The sequence below is a fragment of the Nycticebus coucang genome, chromosome X (genome assembly GCF_027406575.1).
Source record: "Nycticebus coucang isolate mNycCou1 chromosome X, mNycCou1.pri, whole genome shotgun sequence".
NCBI classification, from domain to species: Eukaryota; Metazoa; Chordata; class Mammalia; order Primates; family Lorisidae; genus Nycticebus; species Nycticebus coucang.
Window position 1 is genome coordinate 157241991 of NC_069804.1, and position 27007 is coordinate 157268997.

Sequence of the window (27007 nt, forward strand, 5' to 3'; positions counted from 1 at the left end):
GCCATTTAGCTAAAATCTGGACCAGGTAACATAGGGGGCAAAAGAAAATATTTGCCTCAGTTACGTCTAAGAAGCTTGTGGATGGGGTTGAGGAGTAGCCAGACTGGCAGTGAGTCATAATGGAAGACTCTGGTGCTCACAAAACAGCCTTCGAAGGCCGTGCTCCTGGCCATTGCTCCCATGGCTTCTCAAGTCACCTTCCTAATGCCTGTTCTTGCTTTTTTAGGCCTTCCAACTGGTTCCTCTTTTCCGATGTCCTGAAGAGGCTGAAGCTTTCCTCCAGGATCTTTCAGGCCCGGTTCCCGCACTTTGAAATTGTCACCTTGCCTAAGGCTGAGTTCTTCCGGCAGGTGGCCTCCAGTCAGCTGCTGACCCCTGCTGAGTGGCCTGGAGGCTTGGCGGAGGGAACTCCCCCAGGCTCCTCTGAGACTGTAGAGCTGGTGCGGTATGAGCCAGACCTACTTCGGCTGCTAGGGTCGGAGGTGGAATTCCAGTCTTGGAACAGTTGACCAGGAAAACAGCCCCTCCCTTTTCTTCTTTCTCCTCCTGAGTTCACCCTTCCCCCACCTCCCATGTCTTCCCCACTGAGCACCAGACTGCAGAATGAGGCAATAATATGGACCAACAAGAAGCCGCCTTATCAATGCCAGCATTAGTGACTGGACTTTTTTTGTTCTTTTGGTTACAATTAGTTCTCATCTCCCTGTCATTGTCATTGTTGTGGTTGGTGGTGGGGGTGGAAAGTTGAACTCCACATCTGAAGACAACAGGTCCTGGGAGTGGTGGGGAGGTGGCACCAGGGTTCCTTGGACTGGCCTTTTTGTGTATGACTGAGACCCAACCAGGGCCCTAGGTGGCTGCAGCCTGTCCAGTGGAGAAATTAGAAAAGCCCAAATTTCTGAATACCCCCCTCTGTTCCCCTGTGTTCTTCTGTCTTCCATAGTATTTATTTTATTAGTATTTAATTTGTATTGTTTCATTGGTTTCTGATAAGTCTGTATCACTGTGACAATTTGAGACAACTTGTTGTATTGAGGGACTTTCTTTACCTCTTTTCTTTTTCTTTCTTGATAAGCTCTGACAAAGTTATTTCCAGGTGGTTTTTCCCCCCACTGGGGAGGGGGCAGGGTGGGATGGGGACATGGTTTTGTGATTAATGAAGCTGGCTGCTGCTGGCTTGGGGCTGGGGGTAAATCCTGAGGCTTTGGTGCTCCCCCTCCCCTGCCAGTTTTCTCTCTCACCCTCGCCAGAGCAGCCCTACTACCTTGAGGTTATGGGGAGGGGAGGATTGTGGGGCAAGAGGTTAATGAGTTATTCTGATAAAGGATAATAGAGAAGGGGTCTGAGGGTCTTCCCTCCTGGCACTTTTTCACTGCTCCCCTAAGAGGGCATGAAAGGAGTTCTTGCATCTTTCCCTTGCGCCTCCACTCCTGCCCCATCCTAGCCTCCTCCTCTCAAGATGCTGAGCCTCTAATTCCCCAGCCTTCACTTCCCATTTCTGCCCCTTCCCAGATAGGCAGCACCCCTTTCTCTTCTCCCCCATTCTCCTTTGGAATTTCCAGAGGTCTCTGGGACTGACTGCCAGATGTGAAATCTAGGTGTCAGCTGTTTCCTAGGCAAGGGCAGGAAACTAATCTCCAGCCTAGGCTCTACTCTTGCCTGGAAACCTGTGGCTGAGTGTATGGCCCCACAAGCCCCCCCCAGCTGGGTTTGTTTAGGGAGAAATAGAGGAGCTTGGGTTGCTTCCCTTACCCCACTCCCTCTGTGGCATTGTCTTTCCTACCCTTGTTTTTATTTTTCTACCAATTGCTATTTTTCCGAACAATCCTTGTAGAGAGTTTGTACCATCCAAAGGCAGGAGGGCCTTGTGGCCCGCTGTGGTTGGAGATGGTACAGTTTTATTGTACAGGTGCTAAAACAACAACAACAAAAAGAAGAAAATGGAAAAAAAAAGATTAAAAAAAAAAAAGGAAAAAAAAAAAAAGCCAGTTTGAGGATGGGACAATCTGTTCTCTGGAGGCTCCTGACCCATGCAGGAGCATTGGTGGTTATTTTCTTTGTATTGTGTTTGTTCTTTGTTCCTGGGGGGGGGAAATTCTGGCCCCCCTTCTGTAGGACTGCTCCCCACTCCCACCATACTGCCCAGTTGGTTTTGAACAGTTGTTCTCCCTTTTTAAGAAAAAAAAAAAAAAATATATATATATATATATATAAAGTTGAGGGGGTTTGGATTTTAATTTTTTGGTTTTGTTGGGGTTCCTGGTATTGTGTGGTTTATTTTATGTTTTATGTTTGCCTCTACTTTTTGCATTTGGGTGTGTATTCTGGCTGCCCTTTATGTTTCATTTTAAGCAAATGGCTATGGAGTCAAAAACACTTGCATACTGAAAAACTTGTGTCGGGGCTTCTGCCTCCTGTCTCTCTTTTTATTCTTCTCCCCTTTGTGGTTTTTTGGTGGTTTCAGAAGATGAGCACCCCATTCAGTAAATGGGATCCTGCTTTACAGTTATAGGTCCTGAGGGTACAATGAATGAAGGCAAGGTAGAGTGGCTAGTGAACATTTAGGTCACTGGGTCATGATATGGAAAGAAAAGGCAAGATGGGCAAATCCTGGGGGGTGGGCTAGTGGGGAAAATCGAGTATAGGCTTACGTTGCTTGCATCAGGTAGGTAGCCCTAGCTTTCCCTTTCCATGTTTGCTATAGGAAGGAGCCCTCTCTTTGGTGTCTGTGGGGAACGAACTTCCTTAAGAAAATTCCCTGGGCTCGGCGCCTGTAGCTCAAGCGGCTAAGGCGCTAGCCACATACACCAGAGTTGGCGGGTTCGAATCCAGCCCAGGCCTGCCAAACAACAATGACAACTGCAACCAAAAAATAGCCGGGTGTTGTGGCGGGCGCCTATAGTCCCAGATACTTGGGAGACTGAGGCAAGAGAATCGCTTAAGCCCAGGAGTTACAGGTTGCTGTGAGCTGTGATGCTACAGCACTCTACCCAGGGTTACAGCTTGAGGCTCTTCTAAAAAAAAAAAAAAGAAAAGAAAGAAAATTCCCTACCCGCCCTGGATTACCCTGCCCTCTAGTGGCATGGTCTTCTCACTGCCCTCATGGCTATGCCAGCACCTCACCTGTCTATGCACACAGCGCAGGCCTGCCATGCTTGTTTTCCTGTGACTCGGCTACCAGGAAGGCAAGATTTTACATTTTTAACTCCCCCTTCTGAAAACCAGTGGTAAAAGTCATGATGTTTTGGGCCTGCTGATTTAGAATGCACCCGTTTCCATCTGAGGGGAAGGGGATGTTTGAGAGATGTGAGATGAGGCCCTTTGAAGCTATACTCTTAGGGTCTGTGGCTTCAGTGTCTGGAGAGTCCTGTCAGAATGTAGGAGAGGACATCTCTATGTCTGGCGGGCTAGAGTCCAACCGTCCCCAGGACTGACTTGTGAGTTATGCTGTCTTTGCTCAGGCCCACTTGCCCTGGGTCTTGCTGCTCAGATGTACCCTGTTTCCCCGAAAATAAGACAGTGTCTTATTTTAAGGTGTGCTCCCAAAGATGTGCTAGGTCTTATTTTTCAGGGGACGTCTTATCTTTCCTGTAAGTAGGTCTTATTTTCGGAGGATGTCTTATTTTCGGGGAAACAGGGTAGGAGCATCATCGTCTTTAAGCCCTAGCATTAATCTAATCTTTCTCACTGGCCCACCCTTCCCATTTCTGATCCTGAGGGCTTCCCTCTACAATAGCCACCTTTCTGGGTTCCCAAACAATCCCATAATGGTTCTGATTTCAGATCCATCCTCTGGAACTTTGAGTTAAGTAAAGAAATCAGACACGCCAATAGGTCATGAAAAGCTCTGTGGTGAATGTAAGATTCAGATAGTCAGATAGGTCCAGGATGCTATCCCCAAAAGGGGATGGATGGCCAAAGGTACTAGGGTGGGTGGGAGAGGTGATTCCCAGTTGATACTAAAATAAGTAGAATTAGATGTGGCAGAGAAGAACCTTTGAATTGAGGGGGACAATCTGAGCGAAGGCTTATAGACAAAAAAGTTAAAAGCAGAATCAGTTTCTCTTTTTTTTGCTTTTGGGGTCCTTTCCCCAGGTTACCTGGAGTCCCACTACCTTTCTGCCAGATGGTAAAGATCAAGACTGTGGTATTAAATCTACATCCTCAGGTTTGAGGTGAGGCCAGTTGGTGACCTCTTATTAAATGATCTAGTCCTTTCAGTATGGTGAGGGGGAAAGAGCCATCACCACTACTAACTACCTAGGCTGACCCTGGGTGAGAACCTTATCTTTTAAATTCATTCCTTCATTGCTCCATCTGCCAAAAGGTGCCCAATTTACCCTCCAACCAATGAGGATAGGACTGAGGATTGTACTGAGGACAAGACATGGCTGCTTACCCAAAATTAGTTCCTCCTTTCCACCGAGGTCAAAAGCCTGACGTTAATGACTGCCTTACCAGAATGGCCCTCTTTGGGCTTGGAAAAGTGGTCCTGCTGCAGTCTCGGTATTCCCAAAGAAGGGACCATCTCCGTATCCCTATTTGTGGGGGGGTGGGGGAGGCAGTAAACTCCTGCCCCTTCTATAATGACCGGGAAGCCTGTTGGGTGTTTTACTGAGTCCCACCCCTGGTAGGATAAGCGAGTGTAAGGAGAGGTGGGGTCTGTCCCAAGGACGTCCTGCTTAGCTGCTAGAGGCTCGAAGTGCTCCGGCCTTCTGGACTTGCAGCGGGGAGCCCGGAGCTCCATGTATTCCCTTAGTGCATGGGCTCCCACCGCGAGGGCCGCTGGCAAACCACAGCGTCCGGCAGCGGGTGGGACGCCTCCACGGCTTCGCGCCGGCCCTCCAGGGCCCTCCACTGGCAAACGGATGTCACAGGCGCCTCGATCCATCTCTGATTTCAAGGTGGAAAGTGGCAGCGCATACAAGCGCAGCTAAAGGCAGACCAGGCCTGACACCCCGTGGCAGAGACAGCCTGGGGCTCACGCCTGCAGCCTGAAACCGGCGGTAGCCGGTGCATGAGGCCCAACGCCGCGAGCGCTCTCCTGCTGGTTTGGGAGGTTGGGAGAGGCGGACGCCAGGGGCAGGGCCAGAGCTCGGCTGGCCAATGGGGAGAGCGCGTTCTCTGGCCTGCTAAATTCCCCTTGGACAGTGAAGAGGGTACCATTGGAAAGTTCGAAGCTCCAGAGCAATGGAGGGCGTCGATGGGGCTGGAGCAGCCCAGAGACAATAGAGGGCTCCGCGACTTGATAGAGGGAAGAGAAGACTGGAGGCACGGTGGCCTGGGGCCGTAGTGGTAGGACCCACCCTGGCTGTCCCTCCCTTCCCAGGCTCTGCCAAGCCACCCTCCGGCCGTCACTGGCTCCACAGCGCCACCTGCTGGATATCTGCCTCCACGTCCGGCCAAAGTTCGTCACGGCCAAAGCTCGCAGACGCTGCATCTGCTGGCAAGGAGGAAGTTCTCTTCCCCTAGGTCCAACGGCTTCAGAGCTATCGCTCCTGCACCTATGTCAACTACCTCTTTTAGAGTACATTATGGGATCAAAAAGGCCTGTGACTGTCAACTTCTCCAGCCCCACCTACCAGGGCTGACACTTCTACCACTCAGTCCCACCCAGGGATGAGGAAATAGTGGTGAGGCAGTCCCTGGAAGGAGGCAACAGCAGCAGCAAAGGGCCAGAGTTAGGGGAATTACCTGTGGCAGCCAGTGATGACAAAATACAGCTGTAAGTATCCCTGGGCTCCCTGTGGACCTTGCTGTCCGGGGATGGCTAGAGACAGAAGTAAAGGAAGCTTCTGTGGTTACCTGCAGTGTTACATGTGGGGCCAAAAGCTACAGTAGCTTCCAAGTATGGATTGTCTTCTTGTCTGCAGTAGTAGAGGGCAAAAGTCCCCCAAATTGTAATCAGGACTCATTCTTTCAATAAACATTTATTGAGCACCTACTGTGTGCCAGGCACTGTGCTGAGGCGCTGGGGATACATCAGTGACTGACACACAGTCCCTGTCCTTGAGGAGCTCACAGTCTATCAGGAGAAACATAACATAAACACATAATTAAGGAACTGCAATGTGCTAAGTGCTACAATAAGAGGTATATACAAAGTGCTGTGGGAGCCCAGAGGAGGGAGCAACACATCAGCTGCTGGGAGATAAGGGTCATCTGGACTTGTAACTCCATTAAACCATCGCAAAGGCAAAGATGTTGTTACCACATGACCCTGGTTGAAAAGAACCTGTCTCCTGAGATTCTCCTCTAGTCCTCGCCTATAACTACATCAGCACAGGTTAGTTTATCTGATTAGCTAGTTTAACACTTTGAGTAGGAAAGAAACTGGACAGGGAAGTTTCTTTAGGGACAGAGGATTTTCAAAGTAGTAACAATCTCGAGTGCCAAGGTGGGGGGGGGGGTACCATGAGGGCACTGAGCCAGGAAGGTCAGGCCCTGGGCAGTGGAGCACCTGGAATGAGTGCCTATGCAGAGGGGAGATCAGGAGTCACCTACTTTGAAGTTGGGTCCCCATCTCCCACCTGCTCCATCAATAACCGTTCCTTGATGCTGTCTGCTTCGTACTGTGCCCTGTTCTGTGGGTGATGCAGGACCCCTGCTCCTCAGGAGGTAACACCCTGACTGGGGAGACTAAATAGGTACAGGTTATTGAAGGTTTAAGTAATAGTTTGTGATTATAGTAGAGGAAATGTCACAGGCTGTTGATGACCAGTTGCCTAAAAGAGTGGCAATTGCAATGAGTTTAAAGAACTCACTTAAGGAGAGGCTGGTTTGGGGAGGCAGATTCTAGGAATTGAGTGTTGAAGGATGGACATGATTTAGTTGGGACCAGCAGAATAGGAAGAGCATTCTGGTTGAGCAGAGTCAAGTAAAGCAAAAAACACAGAGGTGGGGAATTGTGAACAGAGGCATGTTCAAAGGTCAGCGGAGGCAGCATGCATAGTTGGCTGGAAATGTCAGTCAGACCTGATGGTAAGGGGCTTGATGGCAGCCAAGGACTTGAGGCTTTGTCCTGAGCCCTACATGTACTCCCCCATGCCTCCTCCAAGACCCTGGGACTGGATTCAGCAACTAAAAGGTTAATGTCAGGCTGCCTAGAAAGCACTGAAAATTCAGTTACTTGATTATCACCCCTACCTGTAGGCCAGGAGGAGTCACTGAAGGCTTTTTGGCAGAGGGACAGAATTGGTACTCTGGCGGATAGGAGGTGTTGAGATAGGTCACATCTGGGGCCATTGATATGTGTTGGAGGGAGTTTTGGGGTAGTTTGGGCAAAGCTGGGGGCTCTGGGAGTATGGAAGAAAGGCCAGATTTTAGAGACTTGAAAACTGCATGGTGAACTTAGGGAGATGGGGAAGGGGATGGGGGAATGTGAAGGCAGCCATCAGATGGCTCTGAAATTTCGAGCTTAGAAAGCCAGGAAAATGGTGGCACACTAACAGAAATAGGTTAGTCATGATGGCCTTTTGTTTGTTTTTTAGAGGTTTTCTGGGAGTGTGGAAAGAAGTTTTAAAAATCCATTTTTGAGAGGCTGACATCTAGGTGGGAATACCCAACAGATCACTAGAAATGTGAGCCAGGAACTTAGGGGAAAAAGTAGGGGCTGGAGCCCTAGATTTAGGATTCATTCCCAAAGAGCTAGAATGACCCCAGAATGGTTGAGACCCTGGGGGAACACCAACATTGGACATGGCAGAGAGGAGCTGGCAGCAATGTAGACAAAGGGTGATGGGGGAGAGAGAGGAGAGCCCAGCTAGTGTGGCTCAGAGGGGCCAGAACTGTGAAGAAGATATTTGCTTTCACCTCGAGGGTGTATGTGACCTTCCAATGATGAGTTTCTATGGAGTTGGGGCAGGGGTGGCAGAAAGCAGACTTTAGACAGGGATAAGGCCACCCCTGACACATACAGTGCCTTTGTGCAATTTCTTTAAAAAAAAAAGAAAGAAAGAAAAGGTGACTCTTTTACAAGATGCTTACTTTCAACCATCAGGAAATTCATAATAAACTGACTTTATTAGAAAAAGGCACTTTAATGCCAACTGCTGAAAATGTGTGGTAAATGCAACTGCACAACTCTCTTGGGGGTAGGACAGGGAGGAGAGGGGAGAAGGGAGCCGGGAGAGAGGGGTAGTTGGCTTGGCAGCAAATGGAAGAGAGACAAGAGCAGCCAGGGGAGGTAGTTAGGTCAAGTGGATGGTTTTGTGCCAAGGACATAGCGAAGGTCCTCAGGCACTGATTCACATTAATCAGAGCCATCAGATTAGAGTTGTTTCTGAGGCTAACATTTCATAGCCTTTCCCCTAAACTTGGCAGGGGAGAGGCAAACTAACTTGAATGGAGAGGGGAGGGGGATCCAGGTCCTCAGTCACCAAGGGGTTGACACTAAGAGAATGAGTTGACCCTTCCTTGGAGAGAGCAATGAGGGAAGTGAGAAGCCATGGAAAACAGGGGAAGTGTCCTGGAAACTCATGGGGAACTCATGTCTGCCGACTCCTATCTTCTTGGCGAAGAAGGAATCCGGGTTAAGTATGAAAAACTGGAGATAAGGGGCAACACTCCACACGAGGTCTGCTGCAGGAGTGGGCTGGCCAACCTGCGAGGTGAGGGGAGCAGGTCACAGGCTGGCTAAGTGGCAGTTGCCCCTGCAGCATGCGCAGGAGTGGAGGATGCCCAATCTAGGTCATGTGGAACTAGCCCCAGCAACGCTGGGCAACTGGAAAATGTCAGGCATGAAAGTAATCAAGAGGGAACCCAGGACTGGGATATAGGTCTGGGTGCCAGTGAAGGCTGTTTCCAGCATGGAGCTGGTGTTACCCAAAGAGCCTGTCCCTGGGCACAAACATCCAATTAGGTCAGACTCTGTGGAGGGGAGGACAGGGAGGCACGTTGCCCCAGACTAATGCTTCAGCAAAGCACTCTGGGGTAGCCAAGTTCCCAGCCCAGCAGCAGGGTGACTTTGGTGGGTAACCAGGCTAACTTCGGGAAGATACCCCTGGTAAGTTCTTTCCCCTCTCATTGTGCTTTTATCTTACTTGGCCTTCTTGTCCCTTAGGAGCATATCTTCCCCAATGTGCATACCCACTAAAGCTCTCCTACCCTGCATCTATGACATCTCTCCAGATTTGGGGACTCCAACCATACCCCACAGTCTCAAAACAACTGAATCTTGGCATGCACAAAGAGAATTAGAGAATGTTTTCCCTTTCAAAAAAATCTGCATGCCTGTGGCTGAACAACAGAAAGATACACACACTATTAGAAGACTAGACCTCACAGCTACACTCATCCTCCCCAAAGAAACTAAGATAAAGACCCACAAGTACACACAAATACATACAGAAATATTCACATATGGGATAGCAAATTCCCTGTGTAGGGCAAGTAGGTGGCGAGATCCAGCCAGGTAGAAAGACTGTCTCGTGAAGACCCTGCACCAGCCTTGGCTACAAAATTCTCCCTGGCTCCGGGGATTTTTCCTCCATCACCAAGTCAGCCCATTATCCTGCCAAGAGCATATCCCCTAGTGCTCTTGAAGGCCATAGTCTGACGCCAGGGATGTACCAACTAGGCATAGTTTGGACATGGTGATGCCTGGCAGGGCTGGGACCTGGGGGCACTGAAATGTAGGGGCAAGTGTGCTACTTAAGTCTCTATGACAATGCAACTCATTTTCACCTGGTGGGTGACACTTCTCCTGACCCCTCTGTTTATATGTCATGGGGCTCCATCTTAATAAGGGAAGTGGGGTTGAATGGAGAAAAGGAGGCTGGGGTTGAAGATCTGGTCAGCAGGCTCCCAGATGTGTTCACACTAGGCTCAGCCATTACCAGGGACCCTGAGCCTGAAGAGAGCTCAAGTTCAGCCACCGGAGTCAGCCCAACAGTAGGGCGGCTGGGAGAAGAGAAAGTCTGGTTCCCCAGAAGGCTCGAATTGTGGGAACCTCTTGAAACCACCTGGGTTGGAAGTGGCTGAAGATGAGCCTGATCTCTCAGGAGCTCCCTCAGGGTCTCTTTGGGAACTAGCAGCCCCTCCACTTGGGTCCCGCTCACCATCCCCTGCACGTATGAAGAGGACCTCAGTGACCCCTCCTTGACCCCAGGGACTGCTGTGGCACCAGAAGTCCTGATGAAGGCAGCAATGACAGTCCCAGGGGACTGAGAGCTGGGCCCTGCTGGTCTAACCCCTGTGACCGAGGGTGGTGCTGGGTTGGTCGGACGGTTGGCCCCAGCCAAAAGCTGGGGGAGGCCACTGAGAATCAGTGGAGCCCCTGGGGCTGCCACCTGCCTATCTGAGAAACTGGTGTTCAGAGGGAAAGAGGCCTGCAAAGTGAAGGTGTCCTTGAAGGTTGAGGCAGGTGGAACACTCTGGAGAACAAGCTGGGTAGAAGCAGTAGTGCTGGCAGGAGGCCCATTGGTCAGCATCGTGGTCAGTGGGATTGTCTGCAGGGTCAAGGATGAGCCTGACCCTATTTCTAGGCGGATGTTGCTGGGCACTGAAGATTTACTAAGAAGAAACAGAACAAAGTTGGTTAGGGCAGGAGGCATCCTCCATCTGCTAAGAAGGAGGGGACGAGAGGAATGGAGCTGAAGGTGCTTTGTCTGTTTTTTTTTGTTTGTTTTTGAGACAGAGTCTCACTATGTCGCCCTCAGTAGAGGGCCATGGTGTCACAGCTTACAGCAATCTCAAACTCTTGGGCTTAAGCAATTCTCTTGCCTTAGCCTCCTGAGTAGCTGAGACTACAGGTGCCTGCCACAACACCAGGCCATGCTTTTGGTTGCAGCTGTCGTTGTTTAGCTGGCCTGGGCCGGGCTCGAACCCACCAGCCTTGGTGTATGTGGCTGGTGCCCTACTCACTGAGCTATGGGCACCAAGCCTGTCTTTCTTTGTTGTTATAATTAACATTTGTTGAGGACTTAGTATAACCATTCCCAGTGATTGACACGGACATTTCACTCAATCCTCAAAACAGCGCACAAGCTGTATATGAATAATCTGATTTTGCAGCTTGAGGAACCTGAGGCACAGGAAGGTTACATAACTTGCCCTAAAACCACTCAGCTAGTAAGCACTAGAGCAGAGACAGACATCTAGGCCTTGTGACCCCAGAGCTCATGTTTTGCACCATTCTACTCTACTGCCTCCCCTCTTCAGAAGGGCATCTCAGTGAGCCAGGCCAGCATAGTGAGAGGTACATACACGTAACCCAGACAAAGTCTTTTTCAGGGAAAGTTGGAGGTCCCTTAGCAGGTATGAGAAATAGTGAGAGCTGGCTGGGTGGACCTGGAAGTCTTGAGGAAGGCAGAGCAAGTGTCCCTGTAATATCCTCTGTTGCCTCTTTTCTGGAGTGGAGGAGGCCTGAGGGGATGGGGCTAGACATGGAAGCCCTGGTGACTTCTTTTTTTTTTTTTTTTTTTTTTATTGTTGGGGATTCATTGAGGGTACAATAAGCCAGTCCCTGGTGACTTCTTGGGGAGCCCTCTGGTGTAACAGCCCTAGCTGTCAGCAGAAACCACCTAGGTCAAGTGCTGGCTTTGCCTTGACTGCTTGATGTATGACCTCAAGCAAGTCAATTTTCCTCTCTTAACCAATTCCCCTACTGGCTTCCCAGGGGTTCTGTGAGGATCTCATGAGCCTAGAGATACAACAGGTGACAATGAAACCTACCCTGAGCTGGCACAGTGGCTCACGCCTGTAATCCCAGCACTCTGAGAGGCTGAGGTGGGAGAATTGCTTGAGCTCAGGAGTTTGAGACTTGTCTGAGCAAGAGTGAGACCCTGACTCACTAAAAAAATAAAATACCCAGCCAGGTGCTGTAGCAAGCACCTGTAATCCCAGCGGCTTCTGGAGGCTGAGGCAGCCGTATGCCCCCAGCCTGAGTCTGAGGTTGCAGTGAAGTATGACGCCATTGCATTCTGCTCAGGGCATAGGGTGGGACTCTGTCTCAACAACAAAAACAAAAAAACTGACCCTGAGCATGAGGTACTATGTGAAGACTCATAATTACTTGGTGCCCTTACCTCACAGCTTTGGTAAGTTTGACCTGGCTCTCTGGTGGGGAGACAAGCATGGTGGAGGTAGTGGGGGTCTCCTCATCTAGAGATGGTCCCAATTCCAGATTTTCATATGATTGGACACCAACGTGCTGAACCTTCGGCTTCTCCCGGGAAGAGCCACCCTTTCCCTGAGCAGCAGCTCTGGCTGAGACCCTGGAGCTGGTTCGCCGGGGGGTACTGGTGGAAGCTGTAGAGGTCTGAGGTGGGGCTGCTGTGGCTTCACTTCCCTCATCCTCATCATCAATCACCACCAGGTCTTTGGGCATCTCCTTAAACTGGTATACCAGCCTCTGCCCTTCCACTTTGGCCAGGATGCCTCTTTGGTAGTAGTATCTGAAGGATGAAGGGTGGGGAGAGGGGAGTTAGCCAGGAACTAATTGGGGAGGCCTTCTATCTCCTCCCCAGCATACCTCCAGAGGTGGGCAAGCTGAGGCTGGCCAGGGGCCCAGGGGCATGGGAAGGGGTACAGTCAATGCTTGGGTTTGTAAAGCTTTTATGAAACATCTGAGATTCCCCCCTGAGGACTCGAAGGATCTACACAAAGGGTTTTCAAATGCCACCCACCCCTAGCCTGCTCTAGAGGAGGGGAGGAGGAGTGGGAGGAGTGGCTGGAGGAAGGAACTAGGAATGAGGCAGGGTGGATGGGGGACTCAGCAGTCCTCCAGGCTACGATACCACATCTAGGGCAACTCAAGCCTATCTCCCTGGGGCTGTGGCTTGCAGACTGTGAAGAAAGACCTTCTCGGAGAAGGGGACAACTAAGCTGCTCTTCCCACATGACATGTAAAAAGGCTAGGTCAGAGATGCAAGGGAGGGGGTTTTCTTCTCAGAAGGGGTCTGGGGAAGGGGCATAGGGACAACCCAATGGGAAGGTTACAAGACCTGTTTTTTTTGAGACAGAGTCTCGCCATGTCACCCTCGGTAGAGTGCTGTGGCATCACAGCTCACAGCAACCTCAAACTCTCGGGCTCAAGCGATTCTCTTACCTCAGCCTCCCAAATAGCTGGGACTACAGGCGCCCACCACAACGCCCGGCTACAAGACCTGTTTTCTTAAAGGACAAATCAGGTCTGCATTGAAGGGGGAGAGACTCTTGGAACTTAAGGATGGGCTTAGTGACTCCCCCAGGGCAGAGATTCTGTGTCCCAAGCATCTCCTACCTTAGTGCCCGCCCCATCGTCTCATAGTTCATGTCAGGCTTGTTTTTCTGCTTTCCCCACAACCTGGACACAGCTTTGGAGTCTACCAGCTTGAAGATGCCCTTCTCTCGCTGGGTCCACTTGATGTACTTGGGACAAGTGTTTCTGTCTTGCAGCAGCGCCAAAAGGAACTCCCACAGATAGATGGTGCTGCCTGCAGAGGGGCAGGTGGTGAGGGGCACCCTGACAGCAGGGAAGGGGCACCCTTCCCATGTCACCTGACTCCCAGCCATACCTTTGCCATCTTTTGATTTCTTCCGTATGGGGATGCTGGGGTCAGTGACAGGTGAGGTACTTCGGTTGCCCTTGGTCTTCCGGACTATGAGAGGAAGGTGGGGGAGAGAATGAGGACCAGCTCCTGAGAGAGAGGGCCCAAGAGCTGGCCAAGTTGGGTGCAACAAGGCCAACAAGGAGGAGCCAGGTCACCAGGGCTGGAGGCCCAATTCACTCACCACAGCCCTCAGACATTTCCACCCTCATGTTCAAGCTCCCAAGGTAGCACCGCAACTAGGCTATGATGTGGGGAAATGGAGTGCTTCCACATGCATCACTTTGATGAGAACAGAATATGCTTAGCCTAACTTTTGAAATGAAAAGGCAGCCTGAAGGCACCACTGTTGTGCAGGTAAGTGTGGGGCTGAGGGTTTGGCTGCTATGCTGACAAGGCATTATCAGCCAGCCATCACCTGAGTAAATCAATAACACCCGGGCTTGGGAAAGCCCAAAGTCCTTTCTCATATATGGCCTTAGCTTCATAAGCTCCACAGAAGGGAGATAAGCTCCAAGGATGACTCGTCTTTTATAGGCAGAGGCCCCCAGAGGTCCAGGGGGCCAAGCAGGTATTTAAACTCCCAGCCTAGGATTCACTCCATCGGGATTGTTGGCACTTCTCACGGGGTTTACACATGCTGGTTAGACAAGAGCAGAACAGAAAATGTCAGACTACGGGCAGGCCAACGAATGAGGCCAGGTTTTATGGAAAAAGAGACCTTTTAGTCCTCCCTGGCCACACCAGAGAGCTGGCCTCCTACTGTGCCCGAGTCTTGGCTGACTCAAACCCTCAAGATCTCCCTGACACCACCCCCACCGCCAACCCCCTGGAGACACACACACACTCCCTCCCCCTTCTCTTACTTCTCTTCTTTGATTTTGCAATCTTCTTGGTACTTTCCTCTTTGGGGACCTTCTCCTCCAGAGAAGGTGCCTCCTGGTTACTAGTGTCAAGTGCCCTGTTCAGGACATCGGGATCACAGGCAGAAAACAGGTAGTTGGGCAGAGAGATGGCTGAAGCAGGGTCTGAGTCTGGAAACATTTCGGAGGTATTGACTGCAAGAAGAAAGGCCTGAGGTGGGCGGGGCCCAGCACGGGGCCAGGGCGGGGCCTCCCACAGCTGGAGAGAATGGTGGGTTTCTAGGGAGGGCGGAGCTTTTCCCCATGGCCCCAGACACAGGATACACCTGAAAATGCCTCATATGTCTCCTACCACCAGGGGAGGAAACATCTGTAGCGCCGTGGGGACAAGCTGGCCCCAATCACAGCTGCCACATGTATAGCCCACTGCTGGGTCTGAGGAAGTTCTGGGTGGCATTCAGAATAAAGGGCCACCTTGATTTAGTCCTTCACTTATTTCACAACTCTAGGGGGCCTTAGAAATCATTTAGTTCAATTCCTTTGCTTTCCTGATGAGGAAACTGAAATAGACTCAGAGATGGCAAGTCATGTGCCCAAGGTCACACAGCAAGTTGGTGCTTGGTATAGGCAGGCCCTCAGTAAATATTGTTCAATCCTGGATTCAACAAATCGAATATTGAATATTAGCAAGAGTCCAGACTAGAAATCTCTTCTAACTTTTATCACCATAGGTTAGTTTTGCTTATTCTTTTTTAGAGACAGAGTCTCACTTTGTCACCCTTGGTAGAGTGCCGTGGCATCATAACTCACAGCAACCTCAAACTCCTGGGCTTAAGCAATTCTCTTGCCTCAGCCTCCCAAGTAGCTAGGACTACAGGCACCCACCACAACGCCTGGCTATTTTTAGAGATGAGGTCTGGCTCGGGCTAAGGCTGGTCTCGAACCTGTGAGCTCAGGCAATTCACCGGCCTTGGCCTCCCAAGTGGTAGGATTATTGGCGTGAGCCACCCCACCTGGCTGGACTAGAAATCTCTTAACATTTAGTATTAGTGCTTTCATTCCCCCTCTATGTCACAGCTCCCCCTTAGGAGAAGGAGGGTTGAGGGAACCCTTCTATGGTGTTAGGGTATCCGCTGAGAGGGCACTGGGAGGAGCCTGCTTTGGGGGACTTCTGGGGAGTCAGGAGCCAGGCAGGACCAGCAGGGATCAAGCCGGCCTCTAAGAACAGGGAAAGGATGAAGATGTTCCAAGCCTGGTAGGTTTCTAAATAAGTCACACCCTGCATTTCTTAAGTTTTCTTGGGAGCCAAACAAAAGAGCAGAGGGACCTGAAAAAGTCACCCTGGCCAATATTATTCAGCCTTAAAAAGGAAAGAAATTCTGACACATGCTACAGTACAAACAGACTTTAAGGACATGATGCTAAGTGAAATAAGCAGTTGCAAAAAGACAAAAGTTACACGTGTCAGGGGGTATGGTACATATGCCTGCATGCACATGTGCCTGGGAATCCAATATGCAGATGGGATATTTTATTCTTTTTCTTTCTTTTTTTTTTTTTTGAGACAGAGTCTTACTTCGTCTCCCTCGGTAGAGAGATAGGATATCTTAAAAAGGAAAAAAATTTTTTTTGTTCCCTTGAGTGAAGGCCCTGGGTCTCAAACTTACAGATCTGCTTCTCATCCAGGATGTCATCAAGAGAGTCCATATTTAGCAAGAGTTCAGTTGTTGACATGCTGTGTGAGGTGGCCTCATTTTCATCTGGTTCCAGGTTCCATGAGGGGCGCAGGAGAGAAGAAAAATTCCCTCAGGCCACAGGCAGAGGGGACAGCTAGAATCAGGGCTAGCCCAAACATAGTACTAAGGAACCAAGTGAGTGATAAGCCAAGGAGCCCCCGGGACCCTGGCCAGAGCTACTGAGGACAGTGGGAAGGACCTAGTGCCCCTCCTGTCCTAATTGGTCTCCACTCCTCATTGTCCCACCCCATCTAGAAAGATCAGGGATCCATTAAGATGGTTCCTCCTCTCTGAAGCAATACTATCTTTCCTTAAGGGTCTTCATCATTCTGTATGGGGTTAGTAGAAGCTGTTGTGCTGTTCCCTGATGACAGAACCCGCTCTTTACCACACCTTCCCTGCCCAGGTGGGGAACAGACCTTCCAGCAAAAAACTGCCTTCCAGTATGTCATCCTCAGTCATACACAAAGTCCCATCCGTTAAGATGCCATTGTGAACGTCGTCCAGATCCAGTCCTGAGTATAGATGCAGTAATTCGGGGTAGGGGACCTGCTCCACGATCACAGCTGGGAACACGGAGGGGTCTTCCAACTAGAGAGAAGAAAAGGATCTGGTTCAAGGTTCACTCTCCTTTTCTAGGAAGCCCCTCACACACACGCCAGAAGCTGACACTTTGTGCAATTTCTAACTCTTGGGGACCCTCAGAGACAGCCTTTTGTATAGGATGACATTGCTCTGTGTCCAGTCTCACTAGGTGATTCTCCAAGTAGGTTCTTGATTAATAGGGATGAGTTATCTCTGGACCACCTGCACTCAACCAAGGACAAGTATTATTTTTAATTGGTTGTAGTTATGAGTTACTCTGTGGCCGGTTAGGGCTCAGTCTATGAGAAGTGGCTGAGGCCAGTAGGAAAGGATTAGTTGATGGCAAGTTCAAGGGGCTCAGGTAAAGGACTCAGCCTACAGTCAGGGTTGGGGACCTAGTTCACGACCAGAATTAGGGGCTCAGACATCTTAGGACTCAGCCTATGGCAACGACGGTGGGAATGAAGACAGAACAGAGGCATTACAGAAGTGGAAAGCTCAAGGTCCAGTCACTGTGTGGATATGAGAGGGTGTTTCAGTTTCTAGCTGGATTCAGCAGACACATAGGAACATTGCTTATGTGAAGGATAAGCCCAAGAGGAGGAAAAACAGGTTTTGGAGAAAGATAAAAGATATCATGTCTGGTTGTGGTGAGCTTCAGGTACCTTTGGGACATCTAAAATGGAGATGCCTATCAGGGAGTCAAAACTAAGCATCCAAGAGTTCAAAAGGGAACTGGTAGTCGCTCAATCCCTTGGAGTAGATAAGATGAGAACATAAGTGTTCTGAAATTAAGCAAAGCTAAATTAAAAAAAAGGAGTGTGTTGTAACTGTTTTTAACAAACTCTGTATTGACACATTTGAGTGCCTATCAAAAAGGAAAACTTTGTGTATATAAATAAATAAACCAAAATACACCAGAATGTTAATAATAGTTATATTTTGGTTGTGGGACTTGGGGCATTTTTTTTGTTTTATTTCTACTTTTCTGTAGATTTCAAATTTTTTTTTCAGGAGGGTGTTGATTCTCTTTTCATCAAAAAAGAATGAGAATTGTCCCATCTAATGCTCCTGAAAAATCCAGAAGAATAAAAACTGATAAAAGGCCTTTGGGTTTGGCCACTTGGTAGTCACCTTGGCTAGAGCACTTTCAGAACAGTGTCACGGTCCCAGGCCAAGTTATAACATGACAGAGAGGACAGACTGAGGCAAGTAACTGGGTGTAACATTTAAGGCCCCAGGCCAGGTGCAGTGGCTCATGCCTGTAATCCTAGCACTCTGGGAGGCCTAGGCTGGTGGATTGCCTGAGCTCATGGATTCGAGACCAGACTGAGCAAGAGCGAGACCCTGTCTCTAAAAATAGCCAGGTATTAAGGTGGGCGCCTGTAGTTCCAGCTACTTGGGAGGCTGAGGCAAAAGGATCACTTGAGCCCAGGAGTTTGAGGTTGCTGTGAACTATGATGACACCACTTCACTCTAGCCCAGGCCACAGAGCAAAACTCTTGTCTCCAAAACAAAATAAATAAATAAATAAATAAAATAAAAATTTTAAAGGTAATGATAACTATGGAAAAATTAAAAATTCAGTCCTTCAATTGCACTAGCCACATTTCATATGTTCCATAGCCACATGTGACTGGTGCCTCATACTAAAGAGCACAAATATGAAAATTTCCAGCATTACAGAAAATTCTACTGGATTGTGCTAATCTAAAACCAGACTACTGAGGTTTGAAACCAAGCTCTGCTACTTACTAGCAGTGTGACTTTGAGCAAGTTACCTATTCTGTGTATCAGTTTCCTCATTTATAAAATTGGGGTGATCACAGGATTGACTCCATAGGATTGTTTGAACAGATAAATACACATAATGGCCCCCACAACAGGGCCTGGCATAGATGCAGTTCTTAGTTTTATTTCTTAATCTGGGTGGGTTTCTTAACATGGGTGTTCATTTGGCTTGGTGCCTGTAGCTCAGTGGCTAGGGTGCCAGCCACATACACCAGAGCTGGCGGGTTTGAATCTAGCCCAGGCCTGCCAAACAACAATGATAACTACAACCAAAAAAATAGCCAGGCATTGTGGCGGGCACCTGTAGTCCCAGCTATTTGGGAGGCTGAGGCAAGAGAATTGCTTAAGCCCAAAAAGAGTTTGAGGTTGCTATGAGCTGTGACGCCATAGCACTCTACTGAGGGTGACATAGTAAGATTATGTCTCAAAAAAAATTTGGTGTTCATTTTATAGTTATATATATGTGTGTGTATATATATGATTTAGGTATACATATTTTGTCTACATGATACATTTCACAATAAAAATATTCTTTCTTAAAATGAGTGAAAGGGAGATGAGAAAGTAAAAACAGACGGTGGAGACTATCATGGGGCGGGAAGAAAGGAGCTAAGAAAGTGGTTTTTTAAAGAGAGGGCAGTAAGAAAGGAAGGGTTCCTTTTAGGCTTAGGGAGATATGAAGATGCTCAAGGTTGAGGAGGAAGATCTGGGAGGTCTGAAGGACACAGAGAGACAGGAGGCGATTGATGGTTTGAGGTCTTGAAGGAGGCAGGAGAGAACAGATTAAGTACAGAAGCAAGGAGTTCCCCTTGCAAAGAAGAGGGATATTTCTTTTTGTAGGCCAGTGGGAAGGAAATAAGAAGAGGAGATATTATAGACAAAAAGGACAAGGGAGGGAACTGAGGGCGTCCTTGGCTTTGAGCTTCTCTCTGGATTGGAGGAGAGGCTGTCTGCTTAGAGTGGAGGAGCAAGCTTGGAGGTAAGAACACCTTCAAAGAACAGAAAAAGTTGCTGAGTAGACTAGAAACAAGTAAAAAATGACAAGCAGCGTTGAGAACCCAGGTATGGTTTGATTTTTCTGCCTTTCTCCTAGCCTGAGGCCTTCCATGAGGCGAGGTACACTGAAGGTGCTCAGTAAAACTGAGAAGGTGGGACACAGTGGCTCACATCTGTAACCCCAGTACTTTGGGGGGCAAAGGCAGGAGGATCGCTTGAGGCCAGGAGTTTGAGAACAGCCTGGGCAATAACAACAACAACAACAAAAATACAAAAATAAAAACAAAGAAAATAGGGCAGCACCTGTGGCTCAGTGGGTAGGGTGCCGGCCCCATATACCAAGAGTGGCGGGTTCAAACCCGGCCCCAGCCAAACTGCAAAAAACAAAAAAATAGCCGGGCGTCTTGGTGGGCACCTGGTAGTCCCAGGTACTTGGGAGGCTAAGGCAAAAGAATCGCCTAAGCCCAGGAATTGGAGGTTGCTGTGAGCTGTGACACCACGGCACTCTACCGAGGGTGATAATGTGAGACTCTGTCTCAAAAAACAAACAAAAAAAACCAGAACATAAAATAAATTAGCTGGCCACAGTAGTTCATGCTTATAGTCATAACTACTCAGGAAGCTGAGCCAGGAAGACTGCTTCAGCCTGGCAGGTGGAGGTTGCAGTGAGTTGTGATCCTGCCACTACACTCTAGGTGACAGAGTGAGAACCTGTCTCGTAAAAAAATAAAAGTAATTTAACTATAGCCCAGGATGAAGGAGGGCAGAGGAGAGGGAAGGTAGGGGAGAGGGGAGTTTGGACGGAGGGAAGGTAAGGTGGGACCACACCTATGGTGCATATTGCAAGGGTACATGTCAAATATATTAAGTGTAGAGTATAAATGTCTTAACACAATAATTAAACAAGTGAGGTGAAGACTATGTTAACTAGTTTGATGTAAGCATTCCAAATTGTATATAAAATCAGCACATTGTACCCCATAAATGCATTAATGTGTACAGTTATGATTTAATAAAAAATAAAGGAGAAGGGGAAAAAAGTAGCTCAAGCGGCTAAGGCACCAGCCACATAACCAGAGCTGGTGGGTTCGAATCCAGCCTGGGCCTGCCAAACAACAATGACAACTACAACAAAAAAAAGCCGGGCATTGTGGCAGGCGCCTGTAGTCTCAGCTACTTGAGAGGCTGAGGCAAAAGAATTGCTTAATCCCAGGAGTTGGAGGTTGCTGTGAGCTGTGATGCTACGGCACTCTACCCAGGGCGACAGCTTGAGGCTCTGTCTCAAAACAAACAAACAAACAAACAAAATTGCTCTACTTTGGGTAAGAACGCACTGGCCAGTAAGTTCAAGGTGCTTGAAGGCCACTAGGGGGCGGCCTTTCGTAGGCTGCTACAGACGGGATATTTTTTTTCTTCCTCACAAGGATTTAGGATAGAAGGCATTAAATTAGGTTAGGATGCCCTTTGAGATAATCAATCCAGTTGTATCTCTTCTATGAGAAGACAGGGAGATGGCAATTAGATAGGAAAGGGGATAGTATTTGCCCAAGTGACACTGGTCAAACTGGGATCAGAACACAGGGCTCCTGACTCCTAATCTTTCATTCCTTCTACCATACCTGATGGCCCCTTCTTTCTCCATTTTGTGAAAGGAGGAGAGTGAAGGGTAGTGCTGAGTGTATCAGGACGAAAAATGTACCAGTGCAGGGAAGGTATGGAGCAGTGGGGACCTCATCAAGCACCAGAATCCTGTCCTATTTTCCAAATTTCCAATTTCCTCCCACCAAAAGACCCCATTTCCAGTTTGTCCTGAATCCTGAGGTTGAGGCCAGAAAGACAGTTATGGAAGGGCCAGCAACTAGGCCAGAGACATGAGTCTGAATTCCAAAGACATGGACTGCTCCTGCCAGTTCCAGCTGGCAGTACTCTCTCTTGCTATGCTGTTGACCCAGCAGCGTTCTCCCTGTGATACTTCAGGTGAGGGAAGTGGCTGAAAATGCATATGATGGTCAGTGTGCACCCTGTGCACACAGTCCCCGTTGCTGACTGACTGATTAGCTCAGCTGATTTGCTTAGCAGCTGCGTGGCTGCCATGGTGATCGTGTGTGGGCAATCAGCTCCCTAAATGACCACCTGATGACTACTGACCAGCCGCATGAGTGACCAGCTCGTGTACAGGCCTGAGCATAGTAGGTGTTTGCTCACTGGCTGTCTGCCTGCCTGTGCCAATCTCATCATCTGTGCTGTTCTACTGGGCTTTATTCTCTGAGACCATACCTGGTGGAGATCATCCATCCCGTTGCTTGCAAACTCAAAGATCAGGTCGCTGGGCTGTAAGGCAATAGCCATGCTGTCTTCTCAGAGAGCCGACAGCAGGACCCACAGGGCCCTCTGTAACCGCGGTTCTTTCTTGACAAAGAGATGCACTCAGGTACCTTGTGAGTTGCAGTACAACAGGGATGTAGAAGACTGGAGGAGCTGGTGGTCTAAGCCAGGCTTAAAGCTGCATGTTGAGCTGGGCCAATCGCAGGAGCAACCTGGGGAGAAGGGAGAGAAGGGGATAGTGGGTAAATCACCTTCCTTGAGCTCTGTTGGCCAGGATAGCTAGTGAACCAGAGAGACCCTGCTATGCCAGGGCAGACTGTCAGTAGAAGAATGGCCAAAACGGGAGAAGAAAGGAGGCAGGTAAAGAAAGAAAGAAAAAGAAGTCAATGGAATGGCCTCCACTGGGAAGTGGCTGAGCCTTGGTGCCAGTCTGGGTCACCAACATCTATATCTCACATTAGCCCTGAACACATGTGGCCTCCCTCCCTCCCTGCCCCACCCCTTTTTCCAAAGAAGCTGCCAGACAGAGGGACTCTGGGCTCTCCCCACCCTGAAGATAAATCCCCAGGGCATGGGCATGGGGGAAATCAGGATGCCAGCCTGGCTACATGGAGGGGGCAGTAGCATGAAGGATCCCTACAACTCCCTTGGCTTGGGGATGAATTTGGTGTGAGGGGGTGCAAGTGAGGACACATGGGTATACAGGGTGCTCTTCCTGACTCTGCTTGGCTCTAGTCAAAGTTAGGCTCGATTTACTTTGGAAGTAGGAAGAAAGCCTCGCAGTGGGGATTGTGTTGTGTCAGGTCCAGCAGTGGCCTAACCCTGTTCTTAGGGATGAAACTCTCAGATGCGGCCACACCTCCATAGAGCCTGGAGATGGAGGGGGGGCAACTGGGCCACATACCCTGTGTGTTCATCAGCATGCCCCACCCCCACTGCCACTGCCTGCCAGAGAGGATGGCCTCTGTGCTGTGTGTGGGTTTATGTTCTTGGTTCAGCTTTGCTTTCAGTTTCAAGACTGAACTGTCACCCTGGGAACTAGTGAGTAGAGCCCCGACTGGGGGAGGGGCGAGTGGAACCTTCCCCATCCTCCAGGGCCAGCTCAGGCCCCTTTTCCAGGAAATCTTCTGTGTCTACTGCAGCCTACACATGCCTCTCATCTCTCTGCGTGCCTCCTGTGCTCATGGTCTGGACCTTGGGTGCTCCTATGGCATCTGGGCCAGCTGGGCTCCTCAGGACTGTCAATGCCCTGGTGGCCCATCCACTGTCAGCAGCGGTCCTCCTCCACCCTGAACACTTGGGCTGCTCCCCTTCCAGAAGCTATGTCTTTGGCCCTTCAGGTCCCATTTAAAGTGTGTGGATGTGAGTGTGGGTGGGTCTACAAACAGACTGGTTCAACCACAAGTGCCTGAAGACTAGGTTACACACACCACAGTAGCATTGACACACCACGTCCATGACACTCCGTTGGCAGTGCCAGGGTGGCAAAACCTTCTCCTGGCTCAGAAAAATGAGGAACTTCAGAGAGGGGTAAAAGGAAAGAAGGGGGGCACCACGGTGACCTCCCTGATGACCGCTCTGCCCCACGGCAGACACCCAGGCCTCTCCCACTTCCTTTCCGTTAGCCCACAGGGTCGGCCCCACCCTCTCCACACCCCCACCCCCACACCTTTCCATCCACCCCAACAAAAAGTCTGGAGAAGTCGCTCAACTCAACTCAACTCAACCTGTCAGGTCTGAGTTGCTCTTCGGGCGAATGAGAGACGGAGCTCGGCTAGGTCCGCCCTGGGAGGAGGCGGTGGCAATGGGAAAAACGTGGTCCTAGCCCTGGGTGTGCTCCTCCCACCCCTACCTGCCCCCACCTGACCCTGCCAGTGACCCTTCTCCAGGGGCCTGTGAAGCCTCCCAGGGCCATTTATGCTTGGAAGGTCTGTCCCCCACTAGCCTAAGTGCCCAAGGCTGTCACATTCCACAGCAGCTCCTCCCTCCCACAGGCTGCTTACCCCCAGGAAACATTCTCATACTAATCAAATGAAAGGTGATCACTTTCACTTAATCCCACTTTATCTAAACAAAAACCTCCTGCCTGCCTCCTCTCCACAAGGTCATTCGCTATGGCCCTTACCTCTAGGTTTACTCATCTCTGAGGTTTCTGTTCACATGTTAGTACAGGGTGGACATAAAGTTCAAGTGCAATTTGCGATGTTGAACTATTTTATTTTTTAAGTTTTAATTTTTTTTTTTTGAGACAGAGTCTCACTTTGTCACCCTTGGTAGAGTGCCATAGTGTCATGGCTCACAGCAACCTCAAATTCTTGGGCTCAAGTGATCCTCTTGCCTCAGCCTCCCAGTAGTACACGTGCCCGCCACAATGCCCAGCTATTTTTGGAGATGGGGTCTCACTCATGCTCAGGCTGACCTCGAATTCCTGAACTCAAGCCATCCCCCTGCCTCAGCCTCCCAGAGTGCTAGCATGTTAAACTATTTTAAATTGCACATGAACTTTATGTCCATCCTGTATTTCATTTCTGCAAGTTTATTGCCAGTGCATTTTCCTGGGGCAAATCTATGCGCCTTCCTTACTGCCTCTCCCACCCCTTATTAGATAGTCACTTCCTTGAGGGCAGGGACGACTGTGTGATTGATTAAACCTGAACACACTGCACTATGCCTGGCATACAGCAGGCACTCAGTTCATGTTTGTGGGATGGATGGATGGATGGATGGATGGGTGGGTGATATTGGTCAGTCAGCATCTGTCAGGTGTGTTTTCTGGGCAATGTGTGTCCATGTGTGCAGCGAGTGTGGGGTGTCACACACTCTTACATGCGAGTGAGAGAAATGTGAGTACTCCCTGAGGTGACTTCTGTATACTTCTCCATTGTCATTTACATGGTGAGTTCTGTGTTCACTGTGGGTGTGCAAGCACGCTTGTAGGTACATGTATGCATGGGGTGTGCGCATGTGTTCCAAGTATGAGCACATGTGCGTGAGAGCCTCTGTGTGTCAAAGGGCTGCCCTGGTCTGGCCAGCAAAGCCACAAGCTCAGTCGTTGGTTCCTCCTCCTCTGAGCCAGCTACAAGCTGCCTTGTATGAGTGACAAACACTGTGTAATGCTGGCTCCAGGAGGCTGTGCTGAAGATGAGGGTGGGGCTGGGGCAGGGGCAGGGGTTCTTCTGGTTTTGTGGGGTAGTGCTTCTCAGGAAGAGAGTGCCAGCACCTGAGTAGGGATGTGGCCCATGTATCTTTGGGGTGAGTCCCCCAAGGCCCATCAGCTAGGGAGCTGGTCCGAGATGGGTGGCAGCCACTGCACTGTATTGGATGAAACTCTTGGCCATCAATGCAGAGGAGAGATTTGAAATAAAAAACAGTTCTAATTGCATTCTGGTATGTGTCTGTATGTTGAAGTATCTAAGTCCAGGACGTGGCTGGTGCAGGTTATGCTGGCCTAGGACTATGAGTGATTGTGAGGGTGTCCTCAGCAACTGAGGCAGATCCTGCTGATCCATCCTGAAGCCAAGGCTAAGCAATACTCCCCCCATCTTGGAACCTCCCAGTCCAGAAAGTTCCCCCCTCCCCCTTCAGATGTTTGAGGATTTGAAAGTGAGAGGTGGAGAGAGCCTTATTTGCATGTTCACTCACTCTCCCTGTCAGAGGAGTGAACCATCTCCCCCCCTTAAGTCCCTCAAAATAACCTCCCTCTCCCAGGAACCTGAAACCAAGGAAGCTACCACCACAGAAGGCCCGCCCTGCGCCCTGCTGGAGGCCAGAGAGGCCCACACCAGGGGCTCCCCTCTCCTTTGGATGGGACACAGCTTCAGAGGCCTAGAGCCTGGACTCTGACTTGCCAGCAAATGGGGGACTCCAGAGGGACACACAGACACTAGGCTCAGGAATTGAGGCTCCTGGGAGCCCTTAGTAACTGATGGTGAATTCCCCCTAAGTGAGCACTGCTCAGCTCACTACTGGCTCCAAATTCTCCTCCCCGGTGGAAAGAACTCCGCTCCCTCATTGCCTTCTCAGTAATGCAAAATCCCTGGCTCCCAGGGCCTGTCTTACTGAGCTGAAAGTAAAACCTTTGTGAGAGGACATGGGCCCTGGACACCCATGTGAGCCTGTGTACCGTGTGTACCCTGTATTCCGCAGGAGGGAGTGAGCAGGCCAAGACGCCCACCTCCTGGCCTGCAAATGCACACCTCAGGCTCTCTGTGGCTCTGACTGCATTTCAAAACCAAAGCCAAATAGAAGTGGTTTGAGCTGCTCCTGTGTCACCACAACTGGGCCTCCCTCAGACATACAGACCCTTTCTGGGACCATCACTGGAACATTCCAAGTAGTGTCCAGTACCCACCCATCAGGACCTCCCATACAGAAAACAGCCCTGATGTGAAAGCCATGTCCACAGTATGTGTGGAATGAGTTTAAATCCACACTCGTTCAGCTGACCCAATGGCTGTCACAGAATTGCTGGTAACATCCGTGGCATTTTCACACATGCCAGAAAACATGGAGGCCAGATGGTCAGCTAGGCCACAAAGCACAATTCTTCTCCAGTTCCTCATCCCCTTGAAGCCTGCTCTCACTCCTGAAATACCTTGTCCTCCATGAAACCTTTCTGGAATTCTCTGGAAAGGAAGTGACAATTTCCTTCATGCCATTTCCCACTCTCTCAACACCCTTCCCCCCAACCACAAACAAAATGGAGACTACCCCAGGAACAGCTGTACCTTCTGCTTAAAAACAGCCCCTTCTTGGCTAATAGTCATCAAGCAGGGAATTGCCTGCTGCACCATGTGACCAGCAGTGCGTATTTAAAAGACAGAAGCCCAGAGTCGGGGATCCAGTGTGTGGACCTGGACAGAGCAGAATGAACTTCTCCACAGGACTCAAACCCATGACCTTGGCCCAGTTAGGCTGGACTCCAATCAGCGAACTCATCTTTCTCCTTAGGCAAGTGCCCGGAGAAGCCCCCACAGCTATTTTGTTAGCTCCTGCTCCTCTATTCCTCTCTTCCAACCGCCCCCTCCATTTAAGATGAAATCAGGAAGAGGGAGGGGGAAAAAATAAAGGTTTTGCAAGCTCAGTTGGTTGGGGTTTCTCTGTGCTTATTTACAAGAAACCCAGTTTCCTTCCTTGCCCCCCATCAGTGTTTGATTCCAGGGCACAGTCTGTCCCAATTCCT

At 49.7% G+C, this 27007-nt stretch overlaps 2 protein-coding genes across 10 annotated transcripts in view; one reads left to right on the top strand and one right to left on the bottom strand.

The window, feature by feature from the left end:
• BCORL1 (BCL6 corepressor like 1) overlaps window positions 1-2404 on the top strand; it is a 73997-nt gene extending 71593 nt beyond the window's left edge. For all 8 annotated transcript variants that reach the window (XM_053580455.1, XM_053580451.1, XM_053580459.1 and 5 more), the window contains one exon: window positions 227-2404. In XM_053580455.1, coding sequence (XP_053436430.1) covers window positions 227-509 — 283 coding nt within the window. In that variant the 3' untranslated portion in view covers window positions 510-2404. The remainder of the gene's footprint in view (window positions 1-226) is intronic.
• A 3519-nt stretch (window positions 2405-5923) lies between these two features.
• ELF4 (E74 like ETS transcription factor 4) overlaps window positions 5924-27007 on the bottom strand; it is a 46801-nt gene continuing 25717 nt past the window's right edge. Inside the window, exons 2-10 of one of the 2 annotated variants that reach the window (XM_053580586.1) lie at window positions 21936-22037; window positions 21778-21831; window positions 16548-16719; window positions 16060-16152; window positions 14396-14587; window positions 13497-13580; window positions 13223-13415; window positions 12027-12395; window positions 5924-10512 (exon numbers count right to left, since the gene is read on the bottom strand). In XM_053580586.1, coding sequence (XP_053436561.1) covers window positions 9717-10512; window positions 12027-12395; window positions 13223-13415; window positions 13497-13580; window positions 14396-14587; window positions 16060-16152; window positions 16548-16719; window positions 21778-21795 — 1917 coding nt within the window. In that variant the 5' untranslated portion in view covers window positions 21796-21831; window positions 21936-22037 and the 3' untranslated portion in view covers window positions 5924-9716. Of the gene's footprint in view, window positions 10513-12026; window positions 12396-13222; window positions 13416-13496; window positions 13581-14395; window positions 14588-16059; window positions 16153-16547; window positions 16720-21777; window positions 22038-27007 lie in introns of both variants that reach the window. The other variant, XM_053580585.1, reaches the window with a different exon arrangement.